General features: G+C 36.9%; 1 protein-coding gene across 25 annotated transcripts in view; it reads left to right on the top strand.

Annotated features, from left to right (window-relative positions):
• NRXN1 (neurexin 1) overlaps nucleotides 1-19,751 on the top strand; it is a 633,554-nt gene that overhangs the window by 12,975 nt on the left and 600,828 nt on the right. Inside the window, exons 3-4 of one of the 25 annotated variants that reach the window (XR_007375326.1) lie at nucleotides 1,317-2,591; nucleotides 4,619-7,069. The exons of 22 other annotated variants lie outside the window; for them this stretch is intronic. Coding sequence is in view for 2 of the 3 variants with exons in the window: in XM_048936818.1 (XP_048792775.1) it covers nucleotides 1,317-1,339 (23 nt within the window). In the remaining variant the exon portion in view is untranslated. Of the gene's footprint in view, nucleotides 1-1,316; nucleotides 4,455-4,618; nucleotides 7,070-9,136; nucleotides 10,129-19,751 lie in introns of those variants that run through there. 2 more of the 25 variants (XM_048936820.1, XM_048936818.1) reach the window with 2 other exon arrangements.

A 19,751-nucleotide genomic window follows, 5' to 3' on the forward strand; every position in this document is an offset into this window, starting at 1 on the left:
TGTCATCACTGTTATCATTTATAAATTTCACGTGTGACTATGAACAGTGCTATAAAGGTTACATGTCTGATTTCACTCTATATTTAAGGGACTATGTAATTTGTGGCAAAACCTGTCTTACCAAAAAAAAAAAAAAAAGTGTGAAGAGTATTCACCAGAATCACTTTTGCAGTTGCTGCCACTGCAAACAGTGAAGCAGTGTATTCTGCCTACGTAAGTGTTAAGTACCAACAGTGCTATGTAGATGTGTGAGTTTCAGATTGCATTTAGAATATGGCGTGGTATACAAGGCCTTCAAATGAAAAAATCTGACTTTGTGATGGTTGTGTGTAGAGGAAGGGCCTTATATTGCTCCAAGGCAGAGAAACTGAACTGATTCTTGCCACAGCAATGTTTTTTTTATAATTAAGGGAATGATTGCAGTCATTATGGAGGTCACTGACATTGCACTATGCCAGTGGACTTGTATACCAGAGTTTGTAAGTTTCAGAAATCCATCTTTATTTCTGATACAGGATGACCTTCATGGTAATCCTTCCTTTCTATGCTTTTTAATTCTAACAAAATGCATGAAAAAAGACATTCTGTCAAAGGAGGTATTTCAAATAAGAAAAGATTTCTTGAGTAATACTATATGTATTTCTTAAAAGCTATGTGTACTTTCATTTTAAGAAACATGTAGAAAATCACAGAATTAGCAACTAGACATGGAGTGAAGACTGAATCTCAATGCTGTAATATTCTTTAGGAGCTTTTCCTGATTCTTCTTATCCAGTTATTGAAGGTGTCAACAGAAATGTTCACGCACACATCAGCATTGTATCTAGAGGACAGCTTTAATGAATAGTACTTTGCTTTAGGGTCAATTCTTGTGATGACAAGGCATCAGTCTTGTGATGGTAAAATTAAAATTATTAATAAAAATACAGGAATCAGACCCTAATGCTAATAAAAAATTCTCTATAACCATTTTAGGAAAGATGTTCTCTGTCCTGATTCCTAATTGCAGTTGTAAAAAAAAGTCTTAAAATGTTCTAAAAAATGTTTAGGTTCTGCCCATTGTTATACAATGTCTAATTTACATTTGTAAAATCAAATTTTTAACCTGGAAGATCCAGACACAAGAGGAGAGGGGGCTAAGTTCAATGATTTTCACGTATCTGTAATGGGGTGAACTGATGCTTCTCCTAGATTATCTCCTAGAAAAAGCAGTGAAATTTCTTAGGAAGTTTGCAGGAGAGTTAGTGCTGACATTGAGATTACCAGCTTTGTTTATTTTATTTGCTGTTTTTTTTTTCCATGTTTCCTCATTGTAGGAAAGACATGTGAAAGTGGATGATAAAAACCACTGGCTGTATGTCACTTCAATTTCAAGATAATCATGGGGAGATATAAGGAAGATTTGTAAATGGATTTTGTAAGAACTGATTAATGCCCTCATCCTACATACTCTTCACATGGACATGACTGAACTTTAAAGGAGCTGATTCTTTCTGAAGTTTATATTCTGGGTTTCTTGCTTCCAAAATAATTCTGAAATGTTATCACATGGCAAAAAACATGTTCTTTATAGAACATGCTGTTTTTCAGAGATGAGTTGTGGGCTATCTTCAACATTAAACAAAGAAAGATCTGCCATGTTTTGTTAAACATTTTCTGAAGAATTCTGAGTACAGACTTTATATTCATGCATAAATCATTCCTGATGTAAATGTTATGAGGAAAACACCTGCATTTCCCCACTAGTTCACCAGGAAGACAATGTGATTTGAATATATATATTAATATGTATTTCCTGCCCCAAATCTTCATAAGTTTTCCATCTCAGTTGTAGTAGTTTTCACGTATTTCTGTTTTTTTGTCGCCCTTCTGCAAATATTTGGAGAAGGGGCTAGGATGAAAGCTGTTTGCACAGCTGTGAACTTCTGCCTTTATCTCTGTGGTATTTTCGCTGCTGTGTCTGCCATCATGTGAAGTTGTACGCTCATGAAGTACAGCACTTTTAAATTTTGTTTTCCTCATACAAATTTTGAAACTCAGAATTAAAAACAACTACCGCTACCTACATTCCTCAGCTCAATTATTTATGAGAAAAATAAGTTCATGGTATTTCTTATTCAGATTTTTGTAACAAAGAAAGTTCCAGTGACAAAAAAAAAAAAAAAAGTTAATGTAATAGAGTTTTTGACCTATTATTATGTAAATCCACTGGCAATCACATTTTCAATATTGGAAGAAGAATTAAGGTTCTGAGGTTTTATCTAGTCCCTTATCATCACCTATTTTACTTTAAATATCATTGGAATCTTTAAATAAATAGGCTTTTTCTTGCACATTATGAATTCTTATATCATTAAAAGGGCTGATTTAGCTTTGTTATTCACTCATGTATTACTGGTTGTGATATGTGAGTGATGCTGGTGAATTTTGTAAATCTTGTAAATCTTAAACAACAGAAGCATGCACAGTAATGCATGTGGCTAAACTTTCCTTCCTTTTTCTACCCTATGTGAGAAACAGAAGCCTATCTGTTGGAAGTAGAAGGTGTAAGCTGGTGGTACTGAAGGAGTTCAGAAGCAAAGCTGTCTTCAGTGAGTTGTAGCTTTCATCTTTTTTTGTCGCAAGTGTTTAAGGGTGAGATTTATCTCTCAATTTTACACACATTTGCATGAAGAAGTAACAAAAAGCAGTTTCTGTATTGTCATAGTTACATCTAAATCAAAAGGCACGTCTCAGAGAACTTACTAACATTTAGTTTTTTCGATGTTGCATTTTAATATGAGCTCATTACTGCTTGGATAGTCTAAATATATAAGGTGACAGGTTTTGATGTTATTCAGCTTTGCTCTTTGTCAGCTTACTCTTTGGGAATTTGAAAAACCATACATAATTATCTCTTGGAAACTTGGTCATTGACCAGCCTGAGCTCTTAGTGACTTAAATTAGGCTTTTGATTGTCTAGGGAATGCGTGGTACTAAGGGAATTGATTAACTAATGAGACTTGGAAGTGAAAAATGTTTAGAAATCATGTACCTTATGGACAGAATTTCTGAAATATTTTTATTTTGTAGCTTTATGGTATTCAATAGGATCTCTCAGTCAGTTCCGTAAAGTAATTCATCCAGGCACTTCTTTCATGTCGGAATAAATTGGGATTGGTGCGTTCTCAAGCTAACGCGTTACGCCATTGTAAAGTAAAGGTAACATCAGAAATTCCTCTGGCTAAAAAATTTTCTTTCAATTGTCACAATATTGAAACATTCTAAAACCTCAAGAAACAAGCAGCTTTTACTTTGCCCCCTGCTATATAACATTACTTTTGATCTTTTTAGAGATTGCTTTGCTTTGCTTGCATGTTTTGCATACCTATGTGTTAACAACAAATCCTTATCCTCTTTATTATACCTGTGCAAATATAGAAAGCATAGGAATTTGGTAAAGCAATTTTCCCTTATAAAATTAAGAACTACTGGCAAACAAGTACTTTATATGGTAGCTCTGCTACCCATCATGATACCCATCCTATATTAAGATTCTTGCCCTTTGAAATTAAACTGAAATATGTTTTTTCATCCATTCATCTTCACAATCCTTCACAATCCTTTTGTTGTTCTTAGATACCTGTTCGAGCACAGGTTTTTAAAGCGTAATTCAGTACAGGTAGTTTGCTTCTTCTCTAATCAACATAAATCACTGGTATCAGTCTGTCAGTGTAGGAACATACTACCCTCAAAAATCTGTGCTCTGAGAAAATTAATAAATTTCAGAAATAAAGCACTCAGAAGCTATGGACTATCAGGACAAAGGATACTCTACAGTTTTAATTCTATCCCTTTCAGTGTACCCATTATGAAAGTCTTTAATTATATGACTGTAAACCATTGTTTCCTTGGGCCTTCTGCCTCATTCAGAGCATAGTCTGCGTAAGTTCTTCAATATTTTGTTTTATCCTTGCTCTTCAGTGTGTAGCCCTGAGCCTTATTTATTGTTCATATTCAAACCAGCTCCGAAGAGAAATTATTAATTTTTCCCTGGGCTTTTCTAAGGTTCTCATAATTACAATGGCTGAGCAGCTGTGCAAGTATTAAAAGTTACACAGTATGCATGTAAGATGACACATGCAATTATCCCAGTTGTGAAGGAGAACTGAGGTAAGGGAGACTGCAGGTAAAAGCATTCCCTAATACTGAGAGCACAGTCTCACGTTTTCCCATGTACTCCACATATGAAATTATATACATGATAAATTTACTTTGACATCACAATGTAGCTCCTATTGATGTAGCACAATGTAGCTCCAAGGGATTGGCAGTGTGCATTCTGTGCTATGCAGCAAGGCAAACTCCTACAAGTGTCCTGAGCAGTATAAAGAATGACCACCCAAAAAATGTCTAGCTTTAGAAACAGACCAAAGTCACATGGGATTTTTAGGGGAGAAAGGGTTAGAACATTTCCTACAAGGCAGCATTTTGCCTCTCTTTGGTACATGGTACATCACGCTCTTCGTTAGTAAGGACTGTTGTAATGCAGGGACAGGTGTATAGCCCATAGGGACAGGCACTTTCTTCATTACTCAGACATTGCATGTTGCTAACAATAGACCTCTTTTGTGTGCAGAAGTTTTATGGACCCTCTGGAGAAGCCACATTATACTGTGTAAAGGCTATATCATAACATGTATGACTAAAGTGGATCGATCTACCTTATGTAAGAAGCCTTCTGTCTCAGAGCTGCTATTTTTGACTGTGCAACCAAGAAAGCATTAATTTAAGGTAGTAAAATAGTGCATAATGTTGTTTATGGGTTTTTAAAACTACACCCACTCTTACTCCCTAGTCCCAACCTGAAACACTGACTTTCCTGCTCCTCAGTTAGGAGGTGTTCTTTCCATAATACCTGCTCTCAGCAAGGAGGTTGCTGAAGGATTCATGCTTTCCCTGCTCCAAAATTGTGTGGCTGTACCTAGCACAGGCAGCAGTGATTCAGAGTTTCACATAAGCTTGAGCTGGTGCTCCCTTCCAAGTTAGGCTACACAACCACAGTGCAAACTATCTTTCTGGAGCTTTCTGATAAAATCCAAGGCGTTTCCCCTAGCTCTGTACAAATAGATTTTTTAAGGAAGTTTACAACTGGAACAGAGTCTGGCAGGTTTTCAAAGGTTTGGCAGAAAGGCTTAACCTTGAAAGTCAAGTCTCTCCTGCCCAAGTGCTTTTTATTTTTCTGCTTCAAAATATGACTAAAGTCAAAAGGAATCAGAGCAGAAGTAGAGCTTATTTAAAATTTCCTTGGGGCTTTACTACTGCTAACACATGTCAGATTTTCAGCTGAGCAATTTGAGGGGGGTTTTGTTTGTGACTAAATGAAATAACATATATTTTTTAATTGAATAAATGGAGGACTTCCTTACTTTACTGGGTTCCTCTCATTCTTCTTTAATTAATGTAACTGATCTCTGTGAAGTTTATAAAGAAAGAAATCAAGAAAAAATAAGTAACTTAAAGTTATTTCAGTACATTTCAGATTTTCTGAAGGAACTGGTTGAATTAACTTTTGAGAGACCCATTTGATGTTTAGTAAAATTTGCAGATGTGCTTGTTCAATGGTGCCATTAAAACACCTTTGTTTAAAAATATTTCCTAAGCTCATTATAGAGAAATTTCGTATGAAGGAGTAGTATTAGATAAGTAAGCACCAAAAATATAGTGCCACTGTTTGACTTACCCAGTCTATATTTTTAGGATTTCTGTCTTTGTAGGAGCTACATTTATTGATGTACTAGGAATCTTGAATACACCTTTATTTTTGTCCTTATTTTGAGATTGTTGCTTCCTATTCTTAAAAAAGTAGCTGTTTTTCTATTTGTGTATAGAAAATATGAAGATTAAAAAATACTTCTTTTCCATTTTGATTTATATTTTAACTACTGCCTTGTACCATTTCTCTGTGAAGCATGCAAATAAATTAAAAAAAAAAAATTAAAACAGGAGAAGCTGAAGATGGGACAAAATCACACTCCAATTCCCAGTACATTTATGGTCACTCCATTCACGTAGTTCTACTACAGTTGGTTGGATTACTTGTATGAATCTTTTTTTCCTTTTGATCCACATTGTACATTAATGTTGACGCAAACATGGCATAGATTAGCATGCTTATTTTAATAAGAAAATAAAACCATTTGCAAGCATATGATTATTCTCTATCTTACCTCATGATATTTAATCACCTAATGAGATTTCAAAGGACGTTAAACCTTCTTATTTCCATAGAGTTAAACGGAACTGTGATATTGAGAAATAACGAAGGACATGTTTTAAAAAGAAAAAAATACAGTTATCAAAAAAAAAGTTGGAAAAAATAATTTAAGAATAATCAAACAATAGCTGTACTCGGGAATCATAGCACAATCAATTGAAGTACTTGACTCTGTAAAGTCTGAGACCACTATATATATTTTTGTGTATTATGAATGCTATTCCTATTATGTGATCTTATCAGACATATCTGATCTGGTGTTTTCTGAATAATGAGTTTAAATTTAACTGTGCATGTTTCTTACATTTTCTATGAAACTATTACACTATTATTTCTTTCAAAAAGCTTAAATTCTGCAGGAGGATAGTACCAGTCCTCTCCAGTTTGATATAAAATCCCTAAAGGCTGTTGTTGGCTAAATAGTGAAGGGAATATAATGTAATGCACTCTGATTATATTGTCACTTAAAATGTGTCCCCAGCTCACCATTACTCCTCTGCAGACTTTTTTCCTTTTGAAACATACGAGATTGTATACAAAGATGGAAGAAAAGTTTACTAGCCTAATGGAGATTTCAGCAGAAATTAAATGTACTGATAGTCTGACCATCATTTAAACTGCTACTCGCACCTACCAGGCTTCTCAAAATATCAGCTTCTCTTAATTCAGCGTTTTTTTAATTACAACTTTCATGCATTTTATCTGGCAAAAAAATTGGCAAAAACTCTGCTTACTAAATTTCTAGCAAACAACCTGTCCTAAACACAACTTTGCAATGGCTCACAGATTTGAAAAAAGGAAAGAAGAAAAAAGAAGGAGGTTATTTTTAAAGCATTGGTTTACTTATTAACCAAAGGCATTTTATTTCACAATGGTTAATATGCCACCTCTAGACTTTATATTGGTGAGATTCGTAAAAGTTATTTCTCAGTACTTTTTAAATTAACACAATTCTTAGTTTATCTCTGGAATTTCCAGTCACTTGTAAAACAGCAGATGAAGATGTATGCTGTAGCTGCAGTTAAGAGGAGAAAACAGTACAGCCACTGCACCTGAAGTTCTCTCTCAGATGTGCCCAGATCCATGTAAATGGAATTGTGCTCTAGCTTGGTCTCGGTATGGTGGTTTGTGTAAAGAGAGTTTTTTGGGAGGACGTTGTTAAATCCAGGTCATTTGGACAAAGCAGTTATTCAGTGCAGTTATGCCAGTTGAATTCCATTAGCTAATGGAAAGAAATTTTTGGGAGCCAACATGCAGTAGCATAAGGGGTACCAAGCTCTCCAGCTCAGCTACATCACACTGGGGCACACGAAAGGACTCTTGTTTGAGCATCTTGGATCTTCTATCTATATCACTGTGTTTCATTCCTGCAAACAGTATAGATTATCAATATTCTTGCCAGAAGAATTTCATAGGGAATTTATTGGAAAGATTTAGAAATATGTTTTAGAGGAGTCTGTTTTCAAAGACAAATAAGGCAAAATTTGGTGCCAAATAAGCCTAATATCTGTACTATATCTTTATAACAACAAGCAGTTTTTAACTGAATTTGAGATCTGGGCCTTTTTTATGTATGAGTCAGTGGCATCACTTACAAATGAAATCTCATAAGAGCTTTCAGTACTACAATTTTCATAGATGTGAGAAATATGTGCTTTTGATAGTTGTTTTGCTTTGAGCTGCATTTCAAAGCAGGATACTGAACTGTATTTCAGTTTACTTTCAATATGATTTTATGTTCTTTCTGACTTTATGTAAAATGTAGCCTGGACAGCTGATAATATAATAATAGACTGGTAGTAACGTTTAAACAAAGTACTGGTAACCAAAAAAATGATGTCAGGGGAAGAAAGTAGCTTAAATATTGGAAATGTTATTAGATGTCACTGTAGTATAACAGGCAAAATAAATCATTGGTTAATGAATTTGGTGTGTACTGTCCCACAAGCTTTAAGAGGTGCACAACATTCTCAACATGAGTCATCCTTCTTATGCAGGATGCCCATGCCTGCTTTGTAAGAACTATATTTTATTTGATATATGACCAGCAGCAAGCTCTGAAATGTTGGATTTCCTCATACAGTCAGTTTATTTGATAGTGACCCTTGGTTCTTGGGCTTTGTAACTGGATTTTGCTTTTTGCAGAATTCATTGCAGTTAAGAAAAGAGTTACTATGAAAAAGACATCTTTTTTTTTTTTTTTCCTTTTAGCTTAGACCCAGATATTATTTATTCTTTAAAAAATGGATTCTTTAGAAATGATTACATCAGATGAGAGCTAGTCATCTAGAAGCACAGAATGGACAAAAAAAAAAAAAAAAAAGAAGAAAAGATGAAGGACTAAGAAGTAATTAAGTAATGGAAATGGGATTTGGAATTGCTATTTTATTTTCAAAATTCTATTATGAGTTCCTTTTATCAAGTATTTAATCTCATAGTTTTTCTTCCATAAAATAAGGTTAATAATATTCAGTCTTCTTCTGGTTTCCTGTTTTGTGTTGTAATGTCTGAGATTTCAAAGAATATTTTGAACTGTTTTTAACAAGACCAATTAGAACAGAAGTGGGTCTTGCTTATGATTCTAGACTTTACAGATTATACTATATTAAGCTTGAGATACAAACATTGGAGCAAAAATAATAAATGTTTGTAATTTATGTTATTCCACATTTCTCTGAGGACAGCAAAGTTCCTGCTGTTCTCAGATATATTCTTTGTAAACTTACTCTTCTTATAGCTCTTTGAGATAATGCTTTTGGGTGTGTTATGTCATTTAGTTCTAAAGGCATAATATAGCAGCAAGACTTATTAACTGATTAATATATTATATAAGGGGATTTTTTGCGAAGGCCTGATTCTGCACCCATTCTGATTTGCTAGCGCTCTCTTGGACCAAATAAAGATAAAACCAACAACAACTCCGGTGTACTCTTCAAAGCTGAAAAATTGCATTTGTGCTTCTGCAAAAGATGACATTGCTGGACATGCTGTACAAGTTCTCCAAGGAGTAAGACCATCAAAGTGTTCCTGTTCAATGGGTAGACATTCCTGAAGAAATTACCAAGTGAACTAACTATATGGCCAGTCTGGAGGATGTGAAAAAAAAAAAATAATAGTAAACCAGCAGGATGTATTTGGAGTACAGCACAGTTTTACTCATGTTTTGTTTATAGAGCGACCAAAAACTAATAATTGACTGCAATGCAAATGTTGGAATTTGACAGTAGCACTGAATACATTTGATCTTGGAGAGGCTGGCTTTTGGGGTAAAACATTCTTAAAGGATATCTTGAAACTTAATCTCTGAATCATTGTACTTTATGCTTATTTGTCTAAAACAAAACAAAGGGCTCCTCCCACTGGTTTAATTTACTTTTGTCTCTTTTCATAACTATACACTCTGTGTTTATTTTCTCCTTTTCTTTGTTTGTCCTCCTCTTACTGGGTTTTGCATTCTCTTATTTTTTTCCCTTTGACTAGTAATTAAGCAAAGCAGCTAAAAAGGGACATGTCCAATAACCTTCAATTTTCTCAACCCTTGTTTTTCCAAAGAGAATGGTTCAGATTTCCAGATGAATAGATCTGAGCAACTAAAGAGGTATTTGTATCAAGATAGTCTCCATCACAATAGAAAGCATTTGCATTCATTTCAATCTAGAATACCACAAAACAATCACAAAAACAAAGTTTTGTCTCGGGATGATGTGAAATGTGGACCTGCATAACCATGATCAAACAGAATAACAACATTTTGAAAGGCTTTTCATTTTACCAGTTTCTTTATGTACTGCAGGACCAATGTTACTATGTCAATTTCTGCTAATCTAGTGAACGTAGTTAGATTTTATCTGCCACAGATTTCATGTTCTAGAATATGAGATTAATTAGTCAGTGTTCCATTACAGCATTACTAAGGGCCATTGGGTCACTTACAACATTTCTTGAAATGTGTTGCAATCTCTACGCCTAGACTGTAATTGTACATTTCCTGTTGATTGTGGTCACAATTATGTGCCAAAAATGCCATGCAATCTTCTGTTTAGCACTTAATCTACTGTTAACATCTCTGTGACTGTCAGCTGCACTCAGACCAGTATATTCTCTTCTTTTACTTCATCTACCATTCCAGTTGAGGAAGATGCACCTGTTACTATCTGCTATTCCTTTTTTTTTTTTTTTTTTTTTTTTTTTATGAATATAATACTCATCTTCTGTTGATCTAATTTTCTAAGAATGACAAGATGTCTGAAGTTCTTAAGCAGCTTCCTCTTAGCATTCCCTAGTTATCACATTGTCTGATTTGCATTGCTGATTCTTTTCTGATGTTGAACCACATTCCACTAAAATTTCCTCCCTCAGACATTTCTTTCTTATACTAAATCAGACTTACTCATATTCCTCAGTGAATGATATTTAACGCAGTGATAAAGATAAGGAAATATATGTAGTAATAATAATTGGCTTCAGATGGCCTGTATTACTGCAGATGGCTTTTACAGTGTTGAAGGGTTTATAGGAAATCTGTCATTCCTTTACAATCAACTTGAGTGCTCTGCTAATCCCCTTACTGCTGTTCCCACTGGTGTTCCTTATGAACAGTTCCTTTTCCATCTCTGTTCCTGCATGGTGGTCCTTCCCAGTATTCAGTGGTGTGGGCCTCCTCATTTCAGCCTTTCCAGTGCTGCCCCCAGCCCATATTTTCCATACAGATCTGTCTAAAGGGCTTACTCTTCGAGGAGTTTACTCTTCTTTGGTCACATTATTTGTTCCTCTCCTATTTTTGGACTCTTTTTCTCCTTCAGACCACTGTCTCTGGCCTTTGGCTGCTCACAGTAGTAATTTCTTTGTCACCCACAGTAAAGGCTTTGAAGCTGTGTATGAAGAGGTAAACCCTTTCTACGTTAAGGAGTAATTTCATTTAACATCATTGCTCTCTGCTAAGGCAAGATTGAGATGGCTTTAATGTGGTGGTGTATTGTAATGCTACCTAATGTAATACAGAATACACTTCATTAAGTATAGGTTATACAGTTTCTTATAAATATACCTAGAAAGTGACACAAATGACACAAATGGAACGGCAGAGTCCCAGGATCACCTGCTCAAAACTGTTATTTCGGTTCATAAAATAATACATAATACAGTACTACAGAATTGCCATCTTTTTAAGTCATACAGGAAACAAACAAACAAACAAATAAACAAAAAAACCAACAAAAACTGAATACAAGTTGATATTGAAAAGGTTTAAATTCAGCTACCTACAGAAGTTATTTTGGGTGCCCAAATTCCATATAGAAGCAGTGTGTCTGTGTTTTCTAATGCACTGCTTGTAATGCACCTGCTGTTGTTTTTGTTCTTTGAAGTGAGTTCAAATGTGCAGGAAGAGAAGCCTCACCAGCTTTTCACAGAATAGAAAATGCTTCAGTATTGACAGATGCCTAGGACTGCCATAAGATCCCAGCAGCCTGGAACCTGCAATTGCACATGGAGATCAGCAGATAAAAGTAGATGCAATTTTGTTCTAAATTATTTTGAAGGCTATTTATAATGGGACCTATGGCTGAAAAGCTAGTTATAGTTTTGCTTTTATCTTATCATTTTATCAGTTACTTCATAGAGAGATCCAGTTAAGCTGTTAAGAAAAGAATTTAGGCTTAATTTTTTACCTTTTATGAAGCTAAGGAAATAAAACAGAATTAGTCCAAAATCAAGGGCAAAAAGCAACAAGTTAATCAATTTTCATTACTAGCAACACATTATGCATCCCTGAGAAGAAATAAAAGCAATGAGAAAAGGTCTAATGATGTAGCTTATAAATTGCAGATTGCCTGCTTCTGAGACATAAAAATCGATTATAGTCTATGAAGAATATAATGGCATCACATAAGGTTTGGAAACACTGTCTGTTATAAGCATTCATGAAGAGATAGCCTTTCCTTCTGTAAAGATTTTTGTTCATCATCTGACAACATGGAAACCAGTTTGCCTAGCTCTGCTGCAAAGTAATTCCAACATGAGGCTGAACCTAGAGGAAGCTGAGGAGCTCCAATTGATAGCACTTGGCTTTAGTGGTGTTTTGTATAGCATTTCCCATAGAAACAGAGGGTTTTCTTTTGTTGTATTTTTTTCTCCTTGTTAACAAAAGATGGAGAGAACTGTCAACCCCCTAGCAGAGAAACATAATAAAAACGTGCTAAATCTGTTTCTGACCTGAGATAATTAAGGAGGAAGACAGTCAAGGTCCTTAAGCATCAGCTAACAAAGAAAGGAAGCATGGCAGAGCATTGCGTGCAAACTCAGGAGAGAAAGAACGTGCTCCTGCTTTTAACATTTGATCTTCTTGATTTTAACCTTTAATTACATTGTTGACTCTGTGTATGAGAGAGACATTAAAGCCTATTCTAAACTCTGAATTCTAAAACCTCTTTCTCTGTAGGGAGAAATATTTTATACGTCCATCAATTTAATGAACCCCTATGTATGTAAACAAAGTTACAGCCCTTCTTAGCTGTTGCATAGCTCTTCAGTAAAACTGGCTGAGGTGAAACAAAGTTGATGTTGTGCACAGCTTCAGGGATCTTACCTAGATTTCAAAGGTGGTAATCCTGTAGTAATTTATTTGCTTATATACTTGTTAAATTGCTGCTTGACTGCTATGATGATCTGGAGCTACCAAATATATGCTTAGAGTATGATCATCTGTCCTTTTTTTTTCGGTTGGGAGAGAGATGATTTTCTTCATGTTAGCTGGCTGTCTCACTCCAATTTATAGGAGAGAGATGAGGTTCTTTTAATATCTGTATACCAGGCGTGAGATTAAGAAACAACGGTTCATATGTTGGTCCGACCAGTTTATTACCAAACCTAATCAGGGAGACGGGGAAGAGAAGGAGGGTGATAGAAAAGATGGGAAAGAAGCAAGAATTGCATAAAGCGGGGATACTCACCACCAGGATCCTGCAGCGTCCTGTTGCACGGCGTTTGAAGGTCCGAGGCAGACGCAGCAGGGGGCGGGGAGCAGCAGCGTGGCGGCCTTGGGCAGCAAGCAGGTAGTGGAGGAAGGCGCCGAACCAATCCTTGAGAAAGCAGCAGCGCTCAGGCAGCGGGCACGGGAGAGTTCGACAGCATGCAGGTGTCACCTCATGAGGAATCTGATCGTCAGGAATCCTATGTTCTTCTTCATGAGGAATCTGTTGCCAGAAACCTCTGTTCTGCTTCATGAGGAATCTGTTGCCAGAAACCTCTCCTCATGGTTTTCGGTTCCTCTTTTATCCTCCTTGTTCTCCTGCCTACGTGACAAGGATAGGCCTCGAGCAAGAGTCATTGAGTACCCCCTGAGATGGCCGTCATCCTGAGGTAAGTCCACACAAAGGAGCACTTCACAGCTATTTAGCCGTAGCTCATCTCTCGCTCTAGTTGCCCCTGCTCTTGTCCATCTGCGTCCCCCAGACAAAGGATCTCTCAACCTTTGCCCTGGACTTGCCTGGCCTTGTTCATCTGTGTCCTTCAGACAAAGGATTTCACAATCCTTGCTCAAGACTTGCACTTGAACAAGTCCATCTGTGTCCCCAGCAAGCTTTGAGACACAGACGTTAACAGAATAATCTCTTACACTGGCATAGTGCTGTGTTTTGGGTTTAGGATAAGAATAATGTTGATAACAGACGGATGTTTAGTTGTTGCTGAGCAGTGCTTGCACTGAGTCAGGGACATTTCACCTTTTCATGCTGCCCTGCCAGCCAGTAGCTAGGGGAGCACAAGTTGCTGGGAGAGGACACAGCTAGAACAGCTGACCTAGTCTGGCCAAACTCTATACTGCGTGGCATCATACTGAGTGGTAATCATAGAGTCATAGAATGGCTAAGCATGAACAAGACTTTAAAGGTCATCTCGTTCCAACCTCCCTCCCATGGGAGAAGGGTTGCTAGCCTCTAGATCAGGCTGCCTTGGATCCCATCCAACTGGGATAAAAAGAAACTGGAGGAGTTGGCTGGGGCTGCTGTTGCTCACAGGCTGGGCATTGTTTGCCTGGTGGTGAGCAATTGCATTCTGCATCATCTATTTATTTATTCTTTTTTTTTTTTTCTTTATTGTTAAGCCATCCCTGTCACAACATGTGAGTACTCTTACTTTTTTTTTCAGTTCTTTATCCTCACTGCAGGGGGGGAGAGTGAATAGTTGTGTGGTGTGAGCTGCCTGCTAGGTTAAGCCACAGCATCAGCTAATGCTAGTTCTTGTGTAAAACAAAACAAGTAAGCCATTTCTTAAGCAGAGGAAATTTGAAGGAAAATAGATATGATGTAAGTCCAAGAGCTTAGTAGTGGAAAGAAGTCTTTGTTGAATTTTTTCAAAACTAAAGGATTCTCATAAAAATTGAAATAAGAATCAGCATTCAGCAGCGTGTTTAATACAAAGAAAAATGTCTCTCTCATTCATATATTTTTACCAGGTGATCCCAATCCCTAGTACAAGACCAAAGAAAGTTGACTTTCAAAGGCATTATTTTCTATATTTTGAAACACAAACTTAATGTACTATGCCTGCTTTTTAAAATATGCTTACATGTAGCTAAGCTGAATGGATTTTTTTTTTAATGAAATGCTTCATCATTAGAAAATGATTGAGAATTTAATGAAATCCTCCCACAGAAACTTGTCAGTTGCAACAAAGATTTCATCAGAGATAATTCTTATCTTATTTTAGAAACAGAGCTGTATTTGTGTAGAGCCAATATTCTGGTGCTGGGTCATTTATCTGCAGAGCCCTGCTTCTTGAGTAAATAAATAAATAAAACTGTCTATAGAATAAATTATACGTACGTGTGCAAATGCTTCTTGTATCACGTACGAACACAGACATATCCAAATATGGAAAGGGCCTCTTTTTCACAGGAATGAAAGAAAGCTTTAAAAACCGTTGTATTTTTTTGCTTCAAGTTAAATTGTACTAGCTCCAGCTGCAGAACAGTGGAAAGATCCTTTAAAACACAGAGTATTACTGAATGTGGTCTTGTGACAATGTTGTATGCAAGATATTTGCACTTCAACATTACGTTTAGTAGATCTTTTTCTGGAGCTCGACAGACTATTTGGGTGCCTGAAGTCTCTCCTACAGGTTACAAGTTTCCAAGTGGACAAAAAGCAAATGATACACAGTCCTACCTCCATTCCTTGTAATTTGTAGAGGTAAAACACCACCACAAAATGATCAGGAGTATATTTATCTTGAAAATATTTTTTTTGTACTTTGACTTTATGCAATAAGTAGATTAAGTCAGTGTATTTGTAAATCAGAGCCAAGATATTTTATTTATCCATTGTGTTGATGGTAAAAACAAATGAGGGATGCTGCCTAGTTCCTGTTAACAATTGAACAAGCTTACATTTGAGTGATTTCCTTTGGCATTTGTGATTTGCACTGAAAGGCAAGATTGGATCAAAACATACATAAATATGTGTCACAAATTTACATGTAATTGCCAAATTTTCAAATCAGGAACTAATATGTGAAGCTGTCAGTAAATAGATCTTTATACCTGTAATTATCTGATTCATATAACATATAGTAGCTGAGTCATGGCCACATAATTTAATTGAAATGTGAATTCTTCTGGCATGAAAAAAGGTAGCCTTCTTACAGTGTAGCTATGAGAAAGTGAAAGAGAGATACCCCATTTCCCTTTCTCATAATACCTAGACTTATATTATGCTATAACATGGCTCCATTGTTTCAGCTGACTGACTTTAATGAAGAATATGGTGACTAAATGGCTCAGGCCTTGGCAGTCCCAGGAATTTGGCAGGTGTTAAAGAAACAAAAATCTTATTGACCATTTCACACATAAGCCTGGAGCTCTGAATTATGTTACCCAGCAGTGACATACCATTTGCATGTTTTTATTTTCATTAGACTTCAGACCACCTTGGGTCTGATTCTTACTCATCTGCAAAGAATCACTTATTTCTTCCTTTTAAAAGGGTTACATACGCATAAAATTAAACCAGGATTTTATTTCAAAGTCGTATGGTGCAGTTAAAGTGACACTCTGTTTACAGTATCTAAATGAGTTTGTGGTTAGGAAAAAAATGGCAAATTGTTATGTTAGAAGTAATAGAGAATATTTTGCCATCTTTACTGATTGTTTCTTATAGCTGCATTGGCTCAGATACTTAACAAATTGCCATTTTCAAACTGTAACATTTTCTAACTGAAGGGTTTGGGACAGAGATACCCTTAAAAGAATATATGAAACACTCACTCCCTTTTTCTTGAAATTGGTACAAAATTGGTTCTATCATAGTAGAACATTCAGTGAGTTAAACCTTTCTTAGGCAAATGGCTGAAAGATAACAAGGCAGTAAAGGGGGGAGTACAGTGAATAAGTACTGCTATTGTTACGGTACAGAAATATCAAACCATGACCTCAATATCATCATGTATTAAATAAATATGGCACTTAAGAAAATAACAATGAATTAGGGCTCTGCTGAAAGATTGAATATGTAATTGTATTAGTTGATCAAAAAGTGTAAAGAACATAAGAATAAATGTGAAATTTCTGTGTTCTAATTATAATGGTTAGCATTAGCTCTCTGTCTAGACTTGTTAAATGCTGCTAAATGAATTACTGAATACAATGATGAGCAGTGATTTGAGTATTCTGTTCTCAATATTAATTTTCTGGATGCTGATAGAAGTTGTTTAATTAATAAATGAAACCTATTGATAGTAAATTGTAACTTTGACAGCCCAAGAGTGCTGAGAATAGAGGGGCAAGTGGCTGCGGTGCATGAAAAGGTGGAAGGCAGACAAAATGGCATTTTCATTCTAAAGTGGTTGCTAGTTTCAGTACCTCCTTTCATTGTTGCTGATGATATCATTTGAAAACTGAACAAAATAATGAATTAGCTAAGTAGGAGATTAGAGAATCATTCTCATGGAGAACTCTTTTATAGGAAAATAAATTCAGCGCGAGGCATCTGGAAGGCAAAAAATGTTCAGATATTAAAGTTATTTTTGTCAGTGATGTTAAATGGCAATGAAAGAGAAGAAGAGAATACTCAACTATGAACATGAAAATTCCATATCCTTCATTTTGAGCATAAGCATATTACTGTTTATCTTATTTCATCACAGTTTCATATTGTGTATTAAAAAGGCATAAAGATGAAAGTGTAACTGAGAACAAAAGTGGGAGAAGGACAGAATGAATTTCAGAACTCAGCAGAAATATGCAAAATGTAATAAAAGGAAGGGGGAAAAAAGAGATCCATATACCAGAGAACAAGAGTATGAAAGGGAATTGTAAAAATATGAAAGAAAAAACATGGACTTGTATGGAGCCAAAACTACAAAGAAGAGTACTAAACACATATTAAATAAGGAAAATAATAAATAATATTGCAAATAATGGTCTACATTCTCCCCTGGGTAAATAGATGCAGCTTCACTGATTTCAGTTTCAACTATACTTATTAACAACCAGATCTATAGTAGTAATTTCCCTGTGGAAATTAAAACAAATTATTGACCTGAGGTCTTTGCATCTCTGCTCTATCTAGCATGGGGGATTACTTCAGGTTTCAGACTTGCCTGGGTTACTATTATAAATCTTCCCATAAGTTGCACTGATATTATCCTTAAATTAAAGTCATCCAACAAGTCTGTGGTTCTACAAGCTCAGATTTCCCTAGGAAGCAGCATGCTTAGCAACTCTGGTATCCATGGCAGTACATACCATGTAAGTGGCTAAATGTGGAAGCTCTTCCCTTTTCACAGTTTTTTAAGTCGCTATGGCTGTGCTGCCTACCACTGGTTCCAGCCCTCATTCACAGATGAAGCTGGTCTACGTATAGACACACAGATAGATGTGCAAGTGTAATTTGGCCAGCTTTCTGCCTGATTGCAATTGACTGAAGCCTATTGTGCATCACAAAGCCTTTTAAAATGGGAATATTTTCTATCTTTTTTAATCTTATCCCTTTTCTTTCGGCATGGTTACTGGCTCCTTTTCCCTTAGCTATGGCTTTTGTCTCTTACACAGCACCTGTGCTCTCCCTCATTCTCCCAGAGCCTTGCCATTTGGGCCTTTGCCACCACATCCATCTCACTTCAGCTATTTTCCATGTTCCCAGGCCTCCTGGTTCTTCTCCCTCTCTCTCAGCAGCTGTCTTGCTCTGGCCTCTGCTGAACTGCGGATGAGGACAGCATCTTCCACCCCTCCCTGGGCCTCTGCCCTCTGCCTTGGCTTCTGGCCATAATGCTTTTGCCTCTGCTGCCCCTCTGGAGCCGGTTCTCAGCAGCTGTCCCCCGGCTCCCTGTTCCTGTCTTTCCTAGGCTGCAGCAGTTGTTGTTCTCTCCCCTGTGCCAGGCATCTGGAGGAAATCTTACAGCTGTTTTTCCTCACACTGGGCCTCTGTCTCCTAAATTGAGCTCCACTCCCTGCCAAGCTGTCTTACTCCTCCTTGCCCGAGTTTGCAAGAGTTTTTCTTCCCAGGACACTGACTTTGGTGTCATAGCCCTTTTCACACTTTGGTGGTTTCTCCAGACTCTCTGGGTCTTCATCTTAAATCTCATCTGTATCTTGTGTCCCACAACCAGGCGTCCATTGTTTTCATCTTGACTTAGCTCAAAGGCTGCTTTCCTTCAGTTTCTGTCTGTCACTGTCACCAGGCTTCTCCCATCCATCTCAAGTCCATTCTTCTTTACTCACTCTTTCTCCTACTTTCAGGCCCTTTCCTATGGCTCCTGTTCTCCTACCCCTGTCCTTGGGGCCCAGCTTTCCTTTCTCCACATCACACAGTGGGAAGCAGCGTGGCAGCAGGTCAAGTGAATTCCTCCCGTCTAACTTTATTATTGTGACAGCACATCACTGCAGTGATAGCAAAGTTGTCAGGATGGCCTCCAGAAACATCTGCAAGTCAAGGAACAGCATGGTCCATGGCAGATAGGGGAGACAAGCATGATCCATGGAAAAATCTGTAATGTACGTTCATCATTGCAGCTCTCAGGATTAATGAGAGCAAAAGGCAGCATGAGCAGCAAGCACAACTGTGCCGTTGTCCACAGCTTGCATCAATTGCTCCTCAGCAGGCAGGACCTCTTAGGCTAGGTGAGTGGAGAGCTAGCAACCATTACATACTGTGACAGTTTTGGATAGGGAAGAGGTTTGCAGTTAACAGTCTCTGCCACTCAGATGCCTGCACCTGCCTGGCCTGCAGAGGAATGGGCTGTGTGCACAGGTGTGAATGCTGTAGCAGGCTTTAATTTTCTGCCTCAGATTAAGCAAACTGCTTGTTACTGGCCAATAAGACAGCTGTGATACCGAAGAGATTTCCAGCAGCTCACACCAACAAGCAAATGACATTTGAAGATAAGAGCAGTCTCCTTTTTCTGACCAACTAATTTACCTGGTGAGTCCTTCAAGAAGGACCTTTAGAAACTTCACCTTCTTTTTTTTTTAAAAAAAACCTTGAAGTTTTTCTCCTTTTCT

Source organism: Lagopus muta, chromosome 2, assembly GCF_023343835.1.
Source record: "Lagopus muta isolate bLagMut1 chromosome 2, bLagMut1 primary, whole genome shotgun sequence".
NCBI classification, from domain to species: Eukaryota; Metazoa; Chordata; class Aves; order Galliformes; family Phasianidae; genus Lagopus; species Lagopus muta.